General features: G+C 49.7%; 1 protein-coding gene across 1 annotated transcript; it reads right to left on the bottom strand.

Moving 5' to 3' along the window:
• Positions 1 to 262: 262 nt before the first annotated feature.
• Positions 263 to 20436, bottom strand: LOC147009913 (R-spondin-2-like). Its single transcript, XM_085862943.1, has 5 exons — positions 19152 to 20436; positions 18261 to 18384; positions 16427 to 16597; positions 14041 to 14190; positions 263 to 943 (listed from the first exon to the last, which is right to left on the bottom strand). Exons 2-5 carry the CDS (start codon positions 18337 to 18339, stop codon positions 852 to 854), a joined length of 492 nt encoding a protein of 163 aa, XP_085719069.1. The 5' UTR covers positions 18340 to 18384; positions 19152 to 20436; the 3' UTR covers positions 263 to 851.
• Between the last annotated feature and the right edge of the window lie 88 nt (positions 20437 to 20524).

The raw sequence follows: 20524 nt of genomic DNA, 5'->3' as shown, positions 1-20524 counted from the left end.
GACAAGGTCAGAGGTCAAGTTGACGATTTCGTAAGTACCAGTCTATGACTGCTTGTTTTGTTTGTTTGTTTGTTTTAAACTCTTCTGCCACAAACACAGACTGCTAGTTCTTTTCTGGAATTCACAACTACCTTCAACATACAGTTTCAATCCAAATCGAGGTTCAGTACTTCGGGAATCCTGGTCCAGGGAGGGGGCGTAGGTGTTAGATGGCATCCTATTGTTATTTCCGGCATATATGACATGAACAATGCAGAGAGTAGGAAAACAAATGAGGAAATAGCTCATGGTTCAGTCCATTGTATTTTATTGTGCAATGGTGTAGGTGCAGCACACTACGAGTAAACGTTTTCACAACACTGGAGACAGAATGCCGGTCAGAAGGAATAATCACAGACAACAGAGAAATATGTTACCTAACTGGCATGACGAGGAGGTGAACAAAGGATGATGCATGTTCGTGAAATGGTTAAACGTGTTCATGTCACAAGGCGATATACATATTCTGTCCCCAAGATAATTGGTTGGGAGGAAAATGAACTGTTTTATGTACATATTAAGTAAATGGCCACATTACCTTAGCCCTGGTAGGTCATGCTGAGCAAAAAGCATTCACATTTCCCTCGCTATCCACAACACCCCCATCAGTCTCCCAAAAATACGCGCGGAGACGACCAAACTTCTCGTTAACCTATGAAGCGTTCAGGAATATAGGGTACAATGTCAGCAATGATGGTAAATGAGGTTACATCTTATTCTGATGTTTAAAACCTCAATCATTTCCTCATTCTCATTCCCCGCACCAACCTCACAAACCCAAACCAAGCATGCTGCTCCCCTCGCTGTAAGTTTCATTCGCCCATGGATTTCTCCCATCGCCTTTTCAGACAACGATTTCGACCACTCCTGCCAGCCTTCTTGCCTCTTCGTTTGGTGACAGCATCTGCAATTCACAATTTTTATTGATTATGTATGTATATGTATATATATATATATATATATATATATATATATATATATATATATATATATATATATATATATATATATATATATATATATATATATATTGTTGCGGATTCGCGCCCGCCGGCGTGCGAACGGCCACGTAACTCGAATCGCGGCACATCGCCCACCAGACGGACAATCCCGTCGTGACCCTCTCGGACTAACGCCGGGAACTAGTCACGGGTGGACCTTTCGGCCTCACCACGATCGTGCCAATCGGCCCCCCGCGTGGGATAGGGTTGCTCGCCAAATTCGACCTACCTAAGTACCCACACGGAGGGTAGACCGGGCGATCGCACCTCGCCGCAGGTCGACTTCGGACACGGGCCACTTTAAGCGACCCGTTCCGTACTATCGGGATAACCGAGCGGTGTTATCGTCGGCCTCGACGGTTCGATTAATTATCGGGCGTTTTAGCCCACGACCAACCCTTTACGTGAAGTAAGATGGAGATTCAATAGAGGAAAAGACGAAGCGAAGCGGGAAAACAGTTCAACATAAAGCACATTTATTTCACGATGAACGGAAAGCACACATATACAATTACACCAAAAGCAAATGTAAAAGAAGAAGAAACACAATATTACACAAAAAGCAAATATAAAAGAGAAACACAATGCAGATCTATTACCGACTACGCGAGCACACGGCAACACTTATGCAGTTTTACTTCACAGACGGCGCCGACAACACATATACCCAAAGCAAAAGAAAAGGACCACCCTCAAGGATGAGGTGGGCCTGGGGCCGAGACCACGTCGGGCCTACCCGTCTGGTGGTGAGCCGCGAAATGGCGCTGGCGCCCCGACTCCGCGGGCCTCGCTGGGACTGCCTGGTATGGGGTGGGGACGGGGCCCCCTTCTCGCACTATCTCAGCGCGGGGGGAGACAGGAGGGGGTTGTTGATGCTCGGGGGATGGAGGATATCTCCGTCTCGGGTCCCGCAACGAGCGTCTCCACCACGACCTCGGTCGCGCCGCCGGCCTCTCCCTCCGCAGCTCCCCGACTCCGACACGAGCACCCCCTCGACCGCCTTCGCCGCCGCCACCTCTCCACAGCTCCGTCCTCTTCACTCTGACTACTACCACTTCTTCCCAGCTCCACCGACAACTCCCTTGACTGACGAACGCGGTCGTTTATATCCCCCGTGGCCTCGCTCCTTCACCTTCGACCCTTTACCTCCGACCCTTCACCTCTAACTGGCTCCCCATTGGACCGAGGAAAAGTGGGCGTGAATGCTTTTTGATCCATGAATTTGCATATAGCGACCACACTCCAACGTACCTGGAGGCGGGGCCAAATCGCCCCACGCTCACCGATAGGACGGAACAGAAGTGGGCGTGAGTCAGTTTTGATCCGTTTTCTTCGGAAAGGCCGGCGCTTTTGCACCCCTGCTCGGTGCGCGCCCTGCACGAGTCCAGTATCGGTGCCCACAAGCGGCGTGGGAATGACGGTGATGCGATGGTTGCGAGGGCGAGTTGTGACGGTAAAGGTCGTGGCTGTTGTTGTGAAGCAGCGTTGCGGTTGGTGGTTGTTGTGTGATGGCTGTTGAGACGTGGTTGGTGGTGGTAGTAATGGCGGCTGGTCCAAAGTAAAGATAGTAAAAGAAAAACGGCTATCTAGAAGGGTCGCAGCCCGCATGAATGACATTTATTCCCTCTAAACAACGGGTTTGGGCCTAACTACACATATACTTACAGAGATATCTCACCTAAGGGACCTGAATGGTGGTTTGCGAATTTGGTCAACCACAACACTACCCCCTCCCCTTTTTACAGACTCGTCCCGAGTCGTCAAATTTTCGTGTGCCATCATGTGTAGTTCTCCCCTAGTACATTTTACCTACGGATCCCTGAGTGCGACATTCATGGTATTCGTGTCCCCAAAATAAATAACCTGAGGGCTGAGTAACTACCTAAACAAACTCACTCACACGGACGACTTAAATAAAATTGCCGGCGCTAAGACAAACATGCCGGGGGCGCACTCATATGTACAGTACATCTTAACCTTAACTTACAAATTTTACACTAAACCATGGCCCAGCATCAATGAACTCTGCAAAAAGAAAGCAGTTAGCAGGGAGCCAGGCTGCTCGCATGCAGTCTCTGGCTCAAACAATGCAGGTGACAGGGAACGTGGCCGGCTGCTCACACGCAGTTCAAGGCCTTCCCTTTTGAACTGAACGCAGTGAACCACAACGGTGCATGGGCTGCACAAACGTAGTCTCCGTGCCAGCTCAAGTGGCACACGCAATGAGCACAACGAATGGATGGATGAATGGATGCACGCAAACACGGTGCACGGGCCGCCACTGCAGGCCCGTGTTGTAGCTGCCAACAGGGCAGTTCTTGCAGCTTGCAAACTGTTGCTTTTACGATGATCCCGGCGCGCATGGAAATGAACAGGGGGGGGGGGGCAAAGCAAAATTGAACGGGGCTGGTGAACGTGGGCAGTGGGCATGGCATGGCAAAGGCAGCAGGCAAACACAGCCCGCAGAAGAAGGCCGCTGCAGGCAAACACAGCCGGTAGACGAACTGGCCGGCACAGGCCTTGCAGAAAACAGCTGCAGACGATCCGGCCGGCACAGGCCTTGCAGCACAGCAGCTGCAGACGATCCAGCCGGCACAGACCTTGCAGCAAAACAACAGCTGCCGATGAAGTGGGCCGGCCTTTGCCTTGCAGCAACGCAGCCAGCAGATGAAGCTGGCCAGCCTTCGCCGTTCAGTGGAGGTTGGTGGAGGGAGTGCGGTGGTGCTGGCCACTCGGAAGGTGGGCTCGGACCTACCCTACGGTCTCCCTCCCAACCTATCGCCTTTGCCTGTCACTGTCCATACCCACTCCCTTTATTTGTCCAAACCCCAATTTAGCCCCAACTTATTTTTTTATTTTTACTTCCCCACTATAAATCGTCCCCGAACCCCCTTTATCGTCCTTGTTCGGCTAACCTATCCTGTCACCTAGCCTACTCCCAACCCCTACGTTCCCTTCTCGGAGGGGAATAAGGGAGAGCTAACGTCCTGTGTCGAGGCCCAACGAAGCCTCAGAATGGCCTCCCCAGAGTTCAGCGATCTAACCCAAAGTGGGTCCAGCGGCCCACAACGAGAGCGAGGGGATGGATGGTGCGGAGGGGTACACTTCCTAATCTACCCTAACCATTAACTGTTAAACTACCCCGGGGCTTTCAACAAGCGCCTCTCGCTTAAACTATTGGTTCTAACAACCCAGATTCCCGTCGCCTGTGTTAGTGTCCTCACAATTTCGGGCCTCGCCCCCCAATTTTCTCTCCGTGCCCTCACACGGTCTCATGGCTGGGACACGTGGCTCCCTTTGGCAGGCACGACCCTCTGCCGATTCTCCCGCTATGGCACCCCCGGGCACTACACTGCCTCCGAGCCTACCAGCTCCCTAAACACCGGGGAGTGCCCCCCATGGCACCTCCCCTGAAACGCACACGTGGCAGGCTGGCTTCCCAGGCCCCTTTCCGAGGGTCACCCGTGCCCACAACACTGCCCACGCGGCTAATGGCACCCCGGGCCCCCGCACCAAGCAGGCGCACCCGTGCCCACTACGCTATCCCGGCCCCCCATGGGCCCTTGGCCTACCACGGCCGACTAGCCTGGTGCCCGGGGTACCCACTCAGCGATACTCACCTTTCGCAGCCACGCTCCCAGCCCGTCAACAGGGCTCCTGCACCCCTCCAAACGGGTTTCGAGCCTACACTCCCACCAACAACAAAACAACCTCCATTTTGTAAATTTGACTAACCCCCTAACTCACTCTACACTGACCCCGGGGTCCCTTGGGCGGGAGTCACTCCTCCCCCCAATCACTCATCGCACCATGCATTCCCCATTCGCTCCACTCCCACAGACCCGCTGGCCTCACTCACTCACCAAGCACATGCTTCCACTTCACTCACCAACTCTTCAACACACTCACCGCTGAACTCTGCCATCCTCCTATCTGCATCCCCTAACTAACTCGTGCTCCCACGTCGTCCCTTAAACTACAGCACGTTCCTTTTAACACTATGTAGCTAAACTACGTCAACTCTACACATCCACAAGTCTGTCACTGTCTCCAAATAAATCATTTTATTTCCCAACCTAAATCTCGCTACAATCCCTCTAACTAATCCATTCCACGGACTCCATGAGGACTTACCCCTGCCCCATGAAGTCGGTCTAACTAAGCTAACCCTTCCCCCTAACTAGTTTCCATCCTGTGCCCTGTTCAAGGGGGTCTTCCACCCCTTGCCCAGGAATCCTGTGCACCCGAAAGTGAGGCTTGCTTTTTTTTTTTTCTTTACATGCGCAGCACCAGCGCGGAAACTCACAGCTCGCGCACTTTGCACCTGCCCGTGACGTCATGCAGCTGCACGTGTACCTCGTCCCTCCTTGGACGGTACCATCCGGCAGGGATACCCCTCCTGCCGGATTCCAACCCCACGTGCAGCCATGACGTCACCGTGCGCATAAAAAAAACCACAAGCCCCACGTCTTGCGGGGTTCCCCACGCGAACACATGTGCTTTGCCCGTTGGAGCTTAACACACACGATCGCGTGGAGAACCCGTCCGGTCCAAATCCGTAATCCTGCCTAAACTTTGTCCGTCCGCGGGATCGGCAAATCCACCGCGTGCGTTTCCGGACCGGGACTTCACTCTCGCAAGCGAGCACGTGGGGGCCTCGTGCGTTGCACAGCACGGACCTCGTGCTCGCTGCTGGGTGAACCCGGCACGGTCCCCGAAACAACTACAGCCGCTACTCGGCTTTCTTTCCTCACATGTCGCCGTCGTCGCCATTCCACACACGCACTCCCGCGTGTTACGACGCTCACACTCCATTCCATTACATTCACCCCGGGAGACGCGGCTGCATGTTCACACATGCCCACCGACATCTCCCTTACATACCGCTCTCTCACACACACGGTCTCCCTTGCACTCGGCCGTTCACTCACGCATGCCATTACCCTTGCACACGTGGCTCCCCTCACTCGCGGCCTTCCACTCACTCGTGCCATTTCCCTCACACAAACCACACCACTCACACATGCGGGGGCACTCACCCGCGGTGCCTCATCCACACACCGTGCCTCACTCACACACGCGGGGGCACTCACCCGCGGTTCCTCACTCATACACCGTGCCTCACTCACACACGCGGGGGCACTCACCCGCGGTGCCTCACTCATACTGGCCGTTTCACTCACACACACGGCCTCTTCCACTTGCGGTGCCCCTTTTACACACGGCGTGCTGGGAAGCACGTACTCCGGCACAATCGCCACCACACCACTCACACACGGGGTCGCTTCCACACACGGGGACGCACTCACCTCTTGCACCACACACACAGGGACAACCACACTGGGGATTCGTGTCCCCACAAGGGTCTCCGGGGCCTCTATACCCCCCAAGCTCTCCGTGCACCCGTTCGCAGCACTTCTCCCCTCGAACTCGCAAAGCACGACCGAACCCACCTGGTCGTGACTCGCCTCAAGGGGGCATACTCCCTCCCCTCGTTCCTGGAGGAGGCCATCCAACTGCTGGCACCGGGTCTCCACCCAGTCCGCGAGCTCACCCCCATTATCCTCCACTACCTCCGTGTGTGTGTGTGCGTCACTTACCCCGTCTTCATCGTGTAGTCTTCCCTCTGTCGTTCCCATCTCCCGTGTCTCTGCCAACTCAGTCACCTCTTCACCCTTTATCTCCCTTGTCTCAACTATTATTTCCGTCTCTTCCCTTGTTATCTCCCTCGTGCACGTCTCCGTCACCCCAATTAGTTTGTCCCTCACGGTTACCGTCACTTTTTCTGTCACGACCCTCGCCCAACACGCCCCCCGAATTATTTTGTCACCCGCCTCCACCGCGGGCCCGACAGCCGTTGCACCCCCTTCCAGCTCGTTCGCTCCCACACGTGGAGTCGCCATTTTTAGCTCCCTGGTCACTGCCTTCATGCCCGCCTGCAGGCTTCGGCCCATGTTCTGCGTCTCACCCCGCAGCTTTTTAGTTTCTTCCTTCATGTTTGTTTCCATTCCGTTCATTTGCTTGTTCATTCCTTCCATTTCGTTTTTCATTTCATTTGTGTATGCATCCATCTTTTCGTCCATTCTTTGTGTATTCGCATCCATCCTCGTTTTCACTTCGTTCATTTGCTTGTTCATGTTCGCTGTCATTTCCGCCAGCATGGCGCATAGCTGGGCCATGTCGGGTGCGCTTGGGTGAGCCGATTCGGCAAAGATCGGGGGGTTTTGGCGGAGGGGGGGAGGGAAGGTGTCATACACCGCGGCCGCTGCTATTTCGGGCTCTGGGTTCAGTTGGGCGAGTTCGTTTTCCTGTACAACCAACATTTCCTGCACGGGGATTTCGTCCTGAGCCATGGATTCTACACATTACTACACATATACATTTCTAATACCCCCGGCTCCCGCTCGCCTTGAGACGCCATCTTATTTCTCGTAAAGGGTTAATTTAGCTCGCTCGTACTTTGAAGGGAATCGGGGTCGCTCCTCTCACCCCTGGACCGATTCCCGTGAATTTAGCTGGAGACAGGAGAGCCCGTTTTCCCGTTCTCCAATACCAGTGCCGCGAGGAGGGCGATGAGTTTGTATCGCACGACCTGACACCAGTGTTGCGGATTCGCGCCCGCCGGCGTGCGAACGGCCACGTAACTCGAATCGCGACACGTCGCCCACCAGACGGACAATCCCGTCGTGACCCTCTCGGACTAACGCCGGGAACTAGTCACGGGTGGACCTTTCGGCCTCACCACGATCGTGCCAATCGGCCCCCCGCGTGGGATAGGGTTGCTCGCCAAATTCGACCTACCTAAGTACCCACACGGAGGGTAGACCGGGCGATCGCACCTCGCCGCAGGTCGACTTCGGACACGGGCCACTTTAAGCGACCCGTTCCGTACTATCGGGATAACCGAGCGGTGTTATCGTCGGCCTCGACGGTTCAATTAATTATCGGGTGTTTTAGCCCACGACCAACCCTTTACGTGAAGTTAGATGGAGATTCAATAGAGGAAAAGACGAAGCGAAGCGGGAAAACAGTTCAACATAAAGCACATTTATTTCACGATGAACGGAAAGCACACATATACAATTACACCAAAAGCAAATGTAAAAGAAGAAGAAACACAATATTACACAAAAAGCAAATATAAAAGAGAATGCAGATCTATTACCGACTACGCGAGCACACGGCAACACTAATGCAGTTTTACTTCACAGATGGCGCCGACAACACATATACCCAAAGCAAAAGAAAAGGACCACCCTCAAGGATGAGGCGGGCCTGGGGCCGAGACCGCGTCGGGCCTACCCGTCTGGTGGTGAGCCGCGAAATGGCGCTGGCGCCCCGACTCCGCGGGCCTCGCTGGGACTGCCTGGTATGGGGTGGGGACGGGGCCCCCTTCTCGCACTATCTCAGCGCGGGGGGAGACAGGAGGGGGTTGTTGATGCTCGGGGGATGGAGGATATCTCCCTGTCACGGGTCCCGCGACGAGCCTCTCCACCACGATGTCGGTCGCGCCGCCGGCCTCTCCCTCCGCAGCTCCCCGACTCCGACACGAGCACCCCCTCGACCGCCATCGCCGCCGCCGCCACCTCTCCACAGCTCCGTCCTCTTCACTCTGACTACTACCACTTCTTCCCAGCTCCACCGACAACTCCCTTGACTGACGAACGCGGTCGTTTATATCCCCCGTGGCCTCGCTCCTTCACCTTCGACCCTTTACCTCCGACCCTTCACCTCTAACTGGCTCCCCATTGGACCGAGGAAAAGTGGGCGTGAATGCTTTTTGATCCATGAATTTGCATATAGCGACCACACTCCAACGTACCTGGAGGCGGGGCCAAATCGCCCCACGCTCACCGATAGGACGGAACAGAAGTGGGCGTGAGTCAGTTTTGATCCGTTTTCTTCGGAAAGGCCGGCGCTTTTGCACCCCTGCTCGGTGCGCGCCCTGCACGAGTCCAGTATCGGTGCCCACAAGCGGCGTGGGAATGACGGTGATGCGATGGTTGCGAGGGCGAGTTGTGACGGTAAAGGTCGTGGCTGTTGTTGTGAAGCGGCGTTGCGGTTGGTGGTTGTTGTGTGATGGCTGTTGAGACGTGGTTGGTGGTGGTAGTAATGGCGGCTGATCCAAAATAAAGATAGTAAAAGAAAAACTGCTATCTAGAAGGGTCGCAGCCCGCATGAATGACATTTATTCCCTCTAAACAACGGGTTGGGGCTAACTACACATATACTTACAGAGATATCTCACCTAAGGGACCTGAATGGTGGTTTGCGAATTTGGTCAACCACAACAATATATATATATATATATATATATATATATATATATATATATATATATATATATATTGTTGTGGTTGAGGAAATTCACAAACCACCATTCAGGTCCCGTAGGTGAGATATCTCTGTAAGTACATGTGTTGTTAGCCCCAAACCCATTGTTTAGAGGGAATAAATGTGATTCATTCGGGCTGCGACCCTTTAAGATAGCCGTTTTTCTGTTCTATCTTCATTTTGAACCAACCACGTCTCAACCGCCATCACACAACAACCACAACGCCGCTTCACAACAACAACAACAACGCCAACAGCCACGACCTTTACCGTCATGACTCGCTCTCGCAACCATCGCATCACCGCCATTCCAAGTGTCACCGTGGCCAGGGACCGCCACTTTAGACCCTCCACCACCTTCGCCTCTCCTTCTGCGGCCTTCTGAGAGTCAAGACGGGTCTGGAGGAGAGTCAGTCTGTCGGGGTTCGGAGTCTGTCGGGGAGCTGAAGAGAGGGGAAGCCGGGAACGCGGTCGAGGTCGCAGTGGAGTCGCTCGTCGTGGGACCCAAGCAAGCCAGCTATCCTCTTTCCCCAGAGCATCAACAACCCCCCGTTTCCCCCCGCGCTGAGATAGTGCGAAAAGGGGGCCCCGTTCCCACCCCATTCCAAGCAGTGCCAACGAAACCCGCGGAGGAGCGCGGAGTCGGGGCACCGCCACGACATTTGCGGCTCATCACAAGACGGGTAGGCTCCACCCGGTCTCGTGCCCACAGACCACGTCTGTCCCCTTGTATTTGAGGGTGGCCCCTTTCTTTTGCTTTTGAGTATATGTGTTGTCGGCGCAGTCTGTAAAGTAAAACTGTGTAAGTGTTGCCGTGTGCTCGCATAGTAGGTAGTAGATCTGCATTGTTGTGTTCCTTTTGTTACATTTGCTTTTGGTGCATAATTGTTGTAATTGTATATGTGTGCTTTCCGTTTGCCGCGGAATAAATGTGCCTTATTTTGAACTGTTTTTCCCATTTCACTTCGTCTTTTCTTTAATTGAATCTCCATCTTACTTCACGTAAAGGGTTGGTAGTGGGCTAAATACGCCCGATAATTAATCAGAACCGTCGAGGTTGACGATAACACCGCTCAGTTATCCCAATAGTACGGAACGGGTCGCTTAAAGTGGCCCGAGTCCGGAGTCGACCTGCGGCGAGGTGCGATCGCCCGGTCTACCCTCCGTGTGGGTACTTAGGTAGGTCGAATTTGGTGAACAACCCTATCCCACGCGGGGGGGCCGATTGGCACGATCGTGGTGAGGCCGAAAGGCCCACCCATGACTAGTTCCCGGCGTTAGTCCGAGAGGGTCACGACAGAATTGTCCGTCCGGTGGGCGACGTGCCGCGATTCGAGTTACGTGGCCGCTCGCACGCCGGCGGGCGCGAATTGGCAACAATATATATATATATATATATATATATATATATATATATATATATATATATATATATATATATATATATATATATATATATATATATGCCTGTCTGGCAGTCAAATTTTAAATCATTCCAAAAATGGAAACTGACTTTTTTTAAAGGACGTTATAAAGGACACAAACGACAAGCGCAAAGAACTAATGCAACGTATTAGATGAGGTGGTGTAAAAGACACTGCGTCAATGGCGGTAAACTTCCGGAATGAATGTTTGTTTTTTTTTAATGCAGCCTTTACAATCTTTATTTCATTTCAATTTAATATACAATTGAATGCTGCATGAGGTAAGGTGTTCTATGAACTCTAGGTACCCTCGCCAGATGAGAGGGTATTGCATTTGGGTCTGTTTGTCTGTCTGTTTTTGTCTGCCTAGAACTTTAGTGTTTTTCTCTGCAACTGCATGGTCTGGCAGCCAGAATTATTTAATTTCTCTGATTTAGGTTATGTTTGTTTTGTTTTTAAAATAAGGCTCACTTGGATGTGCCTGGATGGGTTTGAGGGTTGAGGAGTAGCAGCTGAAACGCGAATCCTATCCAGGATCCTCCTGATAACTTCATGTTTGCTTTGTGCTTGTTCTGGTTCCTTCTGACGACTCCAACGCAGGACTGTACCTATTTGGTCTTCCATTTGATTTGTATTGAATTTATTTTAATCCCATTCTGAATTCAATTGAATAATAGATGTCATGGACCAGGGTCATGTGTCCTATCAAAGTGGGACGTCTTGGTACCCGGTCGTCACTGCCAGCAGTTATAAAGTGGCAGTTCCAGTAATGTCTTTCATTAATTACGGAACATACCAGTATACAAACACCACACAAAAGCAGTCCCGGCAAGGGTCTGCAATCTCTGATTGGCTCTTTTTCTCGTTAGTCATTGTTTTGAGATGTGCTTTGTGTTCTCAGGTTTTTTTTATTTCTTTTTTTTACGTTTTATGCATTTTATAGTATTTCTATTTGGTTAAATCGAGTAATTCTATGGAGCTTTTTTTATATCTTTTTTTGACATTTAAGTTTTCCATTTTCATTTTTGAAGTGGACGTTAAATTGAAATTGAATTGAACTGTTCTTTGGTCTCGCACAATCATCATATTTCCAACCATTTGTCATCATGCTACCAGCCCACTGCCACACTGGTGAGGCCAAAATGGCAGACACATTAAGGCCTCATCGACGCACTCTTTTGAGTCAAAAGAGTTTTTGATACTTTTGAGTATGAGGGAGTGCAGAGAATGGCAACTGGTGCCAAGTGGAACGGATGAACAGGTGTCAGATCATGTTTCAGTGCAGCTCTTTTCCAGTGGCAATGTCTGGGTAAAATACAAAAGCTGAGATTTGCATTGAAGGAAATAAAGGTAGGGTCGTGCCAAACATGCTGGTGAGAAATCAAACACCGTCCTTGGCAATGGACCTGCAATAGCCTGTCACGCAAACACGTCATTGGTAGCTCTGGAAAGAAGTAGAAACGGTAGGCCCTGCTCACGGCTTGGAACGCTTCACAACGGTTACTGCTGTCGGAACGGAATACTTTGTGGTGTGAACAAGGAACATTTTTATTTATTTTATTTTAAAACCACATTTCCTCATTTCTGGAAGAGGTGTCAATTCAGGGATGGTGGCGAAATTATCCGATGTGGATAAATTACCTCCCAAACTAATTGTTTTTATTTGGCTTCCCTGAAATCAGAAACATTTTGTGTAAAATAAATAAATAAATATATATGTATATTGTTGCGGATCCGGGGTGGCGGGATTCTCGCCCGACTCTTGGTGCCACCCTCACCACCGCGATCTCAAGGGTTTATAACGCCGGCCGGCTCAGCACAGGCCTCGGGTCACGCGTCTTCAATCGCGATACCAACGTAATCCTTGTGCCTTACCAGTTGGGGAAATAGACCCCGGTTACAGACTGGTTGTGTCAGATGCCGAGCGTTTTCTGCCAGTCTGTAACCATTTTGGTTTTATATGCCAATCAAACGGATCGTTCCTCGACGTGACACGAATTAACTCAAAGCGGCAACTTCATCCGAATCAACCAGATTTATTGGGGAACATCGGGGAACACGACACAAGCAAACCATTCATGACAATGTTTTTATTAACAATCTTTAACCCGTTCTTAACTAGGGAACTATGGACTACAGGTTTCGAGGAGGTCCCTACCGAGATATGCCTTAAACAACGTGCAAACAAGACAGACAGACAGCATGCATGCAAGACAGAGTACTTGGTGATGTCTCATGGACGAGAGGAAAGTGTCAAAAAGCACGAATGTCACTCGCAACAAGTGGATGTCCACGGATTCGAGCCCCCAGCTCGAACGCGCCGCGTGGCAAAATGTAGGCGTCGTACTCTTGCCCCCTTCGCACCGCACGCGGTCTGTGCGCGCTCTGACCCCGCGTAATGTCGATGGCACGAGACCGCCAGATCAACGATGGGCCTCAGTCGATCTCTCCCAAGGTCCAGCACACAAATCCAGGCCTGGCTTGTGCACCAGACAAGGCCCAAATCGAGGTGCCGGACTCCGACAAGCGGATCGGCAAACGTGTCGAGCCGTTGGTGTGAGCAGGGACCGTCAGAGGCTCCATCGTTTCCTCTCTTGCCTTCCCGCCTTGAAGCCCGACTTCTCATCTCTGTCCTCTCAGTTTCTTTCTCTATAGAATTACCTTTTCTTTCCTTTTCCACACTCGCCTCTCAAAGCCGGTTGCCGTCTCTCTCACTGCAGAATCACCTCCTCATAAGAGTCGATCGCCGACTCGACGTGCAGGCGCCTCTCCCGCTGCCCCAAAAAGGCAGACTCGACGCACAGGCCGTCTCTCTTACGTTCGCTCACTTCCAAACACGAGCATGCCTCGAGAGCGACTGTTTCCACACACTGAACTCTTTTACGAAGCCTTCGTTCGCTCGCTTCGAAGCCACCCGCAGTTTTTGTACTACCGTTTCACTTCCTCTTTCCGGCGCTCGTGGCCTCTGAGTTTCACTTCCTCTTTTTGGCCACACCCTCTCAGCCGACTGGGCGGGGCCTCGTCCGGGATGGGGTAGGAAGAAGAGGGAGCTCTCGTTCCAGCACCACCGCACAAACAATAAAACAGCCTCTTATACCTCCCGACACACATGTAACCTCCATTTTACCACACAACCTAGCTAAACATGCATTTAATGGGGTATCTGAGCTAATCCTATATTTAGTAGTCCAATAAGGGCCATTTCCGTAACAATATATGTATATATAGATAGTGGGATTTACCAATCGGTGTGCATTCCACATTGTGTGCATCGGGTTGAAAACCATGAGGACAAGTGGACGAGCAGGAGCCTTGAAGCAAGACGTACCCAGGGGAGCACATGGTACACGACCCGACACCAAAGCACTGTGCACAATCGGGCACTCTGCACCCTAGGAAAGCAGAAGGGCAGTCTGTGAGTCATGTTAAAATTCATCCATGTCATCATCACCTCCTGTCCAACTCATCCATTATTATGATGATGGTTAAAATTTGACCCGGACAATTGTTCATCAAAAACGAAAAGAGGATTAGATGTATTATTTTGAGAGAATTTGGCTTTGTAGTGTGGGTCACCAATTTTCTTTTCTCTACAAGGGACCAGACTCATGGAGGAGCTCAATAACGAGGGGCAGCAGGTTTGTAGACAACCAAAGGGTATTGGGAGGGCGGGGGGGGGGGGGATGGATGTACATAGGAAGGAAAGGAGGAATAACAACAACAACAAAAAAGGTAACAGTAGTACAGAGAGGAACCAATACTCCCAGTCACATGATAATCGCTTTAATGCGTGCACGGAAAATCAAGATGGCAGAAAGTGAGATTACAAAGAGGGTGGAACTGGGAATAATTATGAAATAGCTACTCAACGAAGGATCAAAAATTTACAAATGATGCAAATATAGTGATTGCCTTACATGATAACGACGTGCAGATTTGACTTTGGAACGTGTCATTTAAAGATGGACCAGAAATAAACCACGTGCCTCAGTTGAGGACCTCACTTTGACTGCCTGGAGTTTTGGTTCATTGTGACAGACCGGAAGTGAATATTAACGTTGCTCATGTCGAGTCTATTATTCAGGACAAATTCCATCAATAAAATGTACCGTATCCTTGACAGCGTCAGTGCTGCCGAAGCAGTCTTTTGGCAAGGATTGTGCTGGGTGGTGGTTTGCCATTGCCTTCAGAGAAATCAGTCAGGGCAGGAATTTGTAATTTGTTCAGGGTGCAGGCCATGTTGTATCTACTCTTCATGAAAGACACTTGTGGAACTTTTGGAGTCCACCAACAACCAACGCTGACAGACGGGTCCTCCGGCTTCAGATCCAACCGAAGAACTGTGAATACATTGATGCCTCACCCTGCGTGCAAAACACCAGGACGATCGTTTTGTAGCTGGGTTTGGATTGCAAGAGCAGGAAACACAGCTCAAAGATGAGTGCGCATACCTTTCAGCCATCCTGCCAATTAACGCAAGATGACCGCCAAGACAACCATTAAGCATTTCACTTTGACTTGTTCGTCCCCGAGTTCTCAGCTCGATCGGTTCACCAATATCCGTTTCATTGACGTCATTTTGTGACCTGTGATGAAACTTTAATTGAAAACAACAATCCAGAATCAAAAAGGGCAAGCACAAGGTGTCAACCTGAATCTCCAACACCGAAGGAATTCAAAAAGTCAACATTCTGCCAGCGACGTGATGACGTCTGTGTTTTGGGATTTGTAATGGATTCTTGACCTCGATTTCCTTGAAGAAAGGAGACCCATCCGTGCACAGTACTATAGTGCACTGTCAAGGTGAAGCCAGCAATAATGAAGCAGTGGTATCATAAAAATGGTGTCATTTTCTGCATGATTGATTCAAATTGATTGTGCACACTCACCCAGTGCAGCTGACAACGGCTACTTTGCGGAACATGGGTAGTGAAGTGCGAGCACATCACCCTTTACAGACTACGTTTGTCACCTTGTGACTTTAATCCATTCAGCAACCCGAAGGACCACCTTGAAGCTGGCAAGTTTTGTCAAACGAGTCCTATTATGAACAATCTCCTGTACTCACTATGTACGCATCCTAAATAAGTCTAAACAACTGAAATTTGAAAGCTTCCAGTCATAAATGACAAGTGTTTACATGCAAAGCTGGAAAATACCTTGAGAGGTAACATCTGTATAAGATCCAGTGTCTGTGTGTCAGTTTTGAATCTCCACTCAAACCACTGATCCACAAAGTTTGAAACAGTACCATTTTAATCGCCACGGACCCAGACAACGAAGGGTCTAAAAAATGGATTTGGGCAAAAAAAAAAAAAATTCAGTACTCGTGCCAACAAATGCCCAGGAAAAGCAAGCGTGAACTACGCTTCACGAAGCCTGGTACCAAGTCGTGAGACTGTACACTGTGATTACTTTCTGGCAAGCGTCGTCAATATACCCCCACTGTACCTGTTTCCTGGTTCTGAGAAGTTAAAAACAAAAAAATTAAGGCTGTAAACAACAACAAGTGGATCTGGGGCCTACCTGTATCATTAGAAACTGCAAAAGGCCAGGCCAGATTTGAAGTAACCATCTCATGCAACCAATTTCACCAAATTCCTCCTGGATCCATCTTTCCCCTCTCACTTGCACAGACGCTGCGTTCCGTACGGTGCTTCTCAAAGTGCCCAGGTGGGCAACGACGCAGGCAATGGCCACGCTGCCTCAGACCCTCTCTCTGTAAGAGGAAGAAAAATCCTGGGAGGCAAGACAAGCAGCCATTCGCAGAAGAGCAAACTGCACAAGCATCCAAACACCCTGCAAACACGCACACACATCCAACGTAGCATGCTGAGGACTCTCATTACATTACCTCTATCCTATGGAGCAAAATTGTCGATTAAAAGTGATCAGAAAACATTTATATTGGTGCTTGAGGTGGGAATTGTAAATCATCATTTGTGCAATTAGGTCAGCATGGGATTAAAATTAAAAAAAACCCGCCACATTCTCCGTTGTTGTATGCAACAGGATGATGATACGTCATGCCTCATTCCATGGTAGAGCTTTCAATATCTTGAACTTCTAGGCCTCACCATCAGCCATGACCTCTCCCAGGCCAGCCATAAAGAAAGGCTGGCATCAAAGGCAACCACAAACTGGGCCTCCTCTGTCATTCCAAGTTATTCCTTTAAAAAAATATAAGATACAAATTTAAAAAGCCTTTGTCCAGAGCTCAATGTAATATAGCTCTCCCCTATGGGCTGGTGCTCCAACATCAGATCAGTCTTTCCTAGATTCCGTGGATTTTAAAGCTCGCTACATTATTGGAATCTTGCATGAAGAGGCCGAAGAACAAGGTCCGTTGCTTTCACATTGCTGGCAAGTCGAAGTCTTCTGTTTTCTTTTTAACTTCCTCTCCTCTGGTTTTGCTTCGCTCCCACTTACTCCCCCCACCCCCCTACCCTCCACTACCCCTCCAACAGCAACACTAACCGCTTCCTGGATAAACTTCCAAAATCCAGGCTGACTACACCTAAACTCTTGTTCTTCAACTCTCCTGTATGTGGAACCAACTTCCGGAGGCAGTGTTATCCCACTCGTCTCTACAGTTGAAGCAGACCATCAACCACCGTCTGATGTTGTCCCCTGTCCTTATTAACCACATTTACCCTTCCTGGCCCAAGCCTCTTGTTTACAGCGTTTCTTCCCACGCTGTCTTGTTCATTCCCTTGCTTGCTGCATCCAACAGTTGCTCTCGTCAGTTCATACCATCCAACACCTTGCTCTTCCATGAGCCTTCACTTTGGAGTGGGTGAGAGAGAAAGAGAAAGAGAAAGAGAAAGAGAAAGAGAAAGAGAAAGAATATAAAGACCCCACAACATCATTAACTAGTCTCAGGTAAATTTGAATGGACCAGAGATTTCATGGAAATCCAGATGATTCTCCCCAGTCCACCATCATCATGTACCATGCCTCCATCAGCGTCGGTGCTGCCAAAGCAGTTACTAGGCTACAACCCTCGTCCAGTCACCACTCCGATTCAGGAAGGCAGGGCAGCATTTGTAATTTGTTCAGGGTGCTGGCGATAGCACGCCAACTATTCACGTACGACACCATGGGATCTGTAACATTCACCAATGAATTTCGGCAGACAGGACCTCCGTTTAACGTCCATCCGGGGGACCGCACACACATTGATGAACCACCAGGCCTGTGAAACACCAAGATGACAGTTTATAGCCTGGTCGGGATTCAAACCCAGGCAAGACAGCTTCGAGGTGATTGTGCGTGCATACCTCTTGGTGATAACATATTTACACAACTCTTATTCATTCTTATTGTGTTTAGTACAACAATGCTCATGAGCCTTCATTCAACATCCTGAATCTCAAAACTGTTAGGGTGTTTATTACATTCACAAGAAGTTAGATTGAAACTTCCATTTTTGCAAACTTACACGTCACAGCTTTCGACTCACTTGAGACTCCGACAAGTCGCATTGGCTGCAGGAGGATGAGCAGGAGCAACACCGAGGGCAGGACAACCATAGCCATCATCAGAGATGTGGGACGAAGGCAAGAGAGAGGTTGTGGGGAAGGTGTCTGGGGAGGAGCAAAATTGGGTGATAGTGTGGACTGGGAGGGGTGTGGTACGGGGAGTGGGGAACCTGACTTGGGGTGCAAGCAAGGAAAGGGTTAACTGATAAACACAAAGGAAGTTTTTAAACAGGTGGAGATAAAGCACAGATGGGAGTTGGATAAAACGAGAGGGAGATCACAGTGAACCCATCCCATTCAGGAGTTCCTTTTCCTCCCAGGACTGCATCTGCTTGTAGGAATAAGAAAGCTGGATGCGGAGAAAGAAGAAAGAGTAAGTCCTGTAGTTACATCTGTCACCCTTGTCATCCCAAAATCAAATTCTTCTGATGCAAGACAGACATCACGAGTTGAACAATTCAGCGAGATGTGATTCTGTGATGAGTAAGGGGGCTGTTTAGATCCTGAGGGTCCACAAAGTCCTCCAAGACATCCTGTTGTATGTTTTCCTCCACCCAAAAGCTGTAAAGTCATCCATTTGTGACTTGTTTGAACAAAAATGGTCCACCCAATGATCCTATCATTTATTATGGGGCAGGTCAACCACCTAATCGACATGTCCAGAATTCCACTTTGCACAATTATTGCTCCCCCAGATCAGCAACACAACCACAACCTTGGGTTGCACACGTAAGAACTAGAAGAAAAAGCCCCTCAAGCACCGATATGCATTTTAACCTTCCAATAATCTATTGAAGCCCAAACATTCACATCCATTATTATTATAAACATGCAATAATCTTAGTCTCAAATCAAATCGTATAAATAGTCACCTGCTTGAGTCAATACTGTCCCACTACACCTGCTCGTTTTTATACCAACTCGACCGGAGCCCACGCCTCCCTCTCCTTGAATCTCCTCCCACTCCTTGAATCTCCTTCTCCTTGAATCTCCTCCCTCTCCTTGAATCTCCTCCCACTCCTTGAATCTTCTCCCTCTCCTTGAATCTTCTCCCTCTCCTTAAATCTCCTCCCACAACTTGAATCTCCACCTTCTCCTTGAATCTCCTCCCACTACTTGAATCTCCACCTTCTCCTTGAATCTTCTCCCACTCCTTGAATCTCCACCTTCTCCTTGAATCTCCTCCTTCTCCTTGAAGCCCTCCTCCTTGAATGTCCTCCCTCTCCTACAGGAGGTACTACATCAGCAGCAGTCGTGCTCCCAGGAGTGATGCAACCAGCAATCACAGACTGCCCATGCAATGATCAAATGAAACTTGACAGAGCGTCAGTGCTGCTGAAGCACTTTATTAGTGATGGTGATGCCACGGTGGTTTTCCGTCGCCTTCCCACTGATGACCAGTGCTAACACAGATGGGACACCCAGCTTCATGTCCACTTGATGGCCGGCGCACACATTGTATGTGAAACACCAGGATGACAGTTTATAGCTGGGTCAGGATTTCAACCCAGGTGAGATAGCTCCAAGATGAGTGCACATACCTCGAGTTTAGACTATCCTTCCAGGTTCCAGCCCAGGGAAAATATGAGCAGAGGTAAGAAGATACTGAAGAACCTCCAAGCTCAGTGTTTTGTGGGGAAAAGGGAAAACATTTCAAAATCTTGGATTTTATGAAGCGAGTAACCCAGAGAGCGACTCAACTGCTGTCCGGTCCACATGGGTTTTACTACATGGACGTGTTTTCAAAATCGTTCTAATTACTACGGTAGCTGCCGTAGCGTGTCAACTGCAAACATTACTCAAAATAAGTAAATTTTCCATTCTGCACACTTGGTAACAGCCATTCACAAGACGCTTGGGGTATGCTTTCTTCATGACCAAGCTACGTCTCGTCGTTCCTCAAATGCCTTCTTCACAACACAGGAGTATCAGCGAGCAGATCAGAACAAATGTTTTGAGATAATGCAAAGTGCAAGTGGATACCTGCAAAAATCACAGCCAGTTTGGGAGTGACAATCACAGCAACGTTTGCACAGGAAAAAAAACTATTTATGTGGCTTCCTCCAGGATCAGAGTGCCAGGTCTTAGTGGTCATTGTGTTGTTGGCAACAGAATACAATTCCACAAGCCAAAACCAGGTGCACACAATTCCATATACTGAACCTATACCTGGTGTATGCAACAATTCCATCAGGCTGTGCTTGGTGTTGAGAACAAATCCATAAGTCCATACTGGGTGCACGCA

Source organism: Eptatretus burgeri, chromosome 17, assembly GCF_056783735.1.
Source record: "Eptatretus burgeri isolate ZD-2024b chromosome 17, Ebu_testis_v1, whole genome shotgun sequence".
Classification (NCBI taxonomy): domain Eukaryota; kingdom Metazoa; phylum Chordata; class Myxini; order Myxiniformes; family Myxinidae; genus Eptatretus; species Eptatretus burgeri.
The sequence above is the reverse complement of the archived record's forward strand: the minus strand, read 5'-3'. Positions and strand labels throughout refer to the sequence as shown.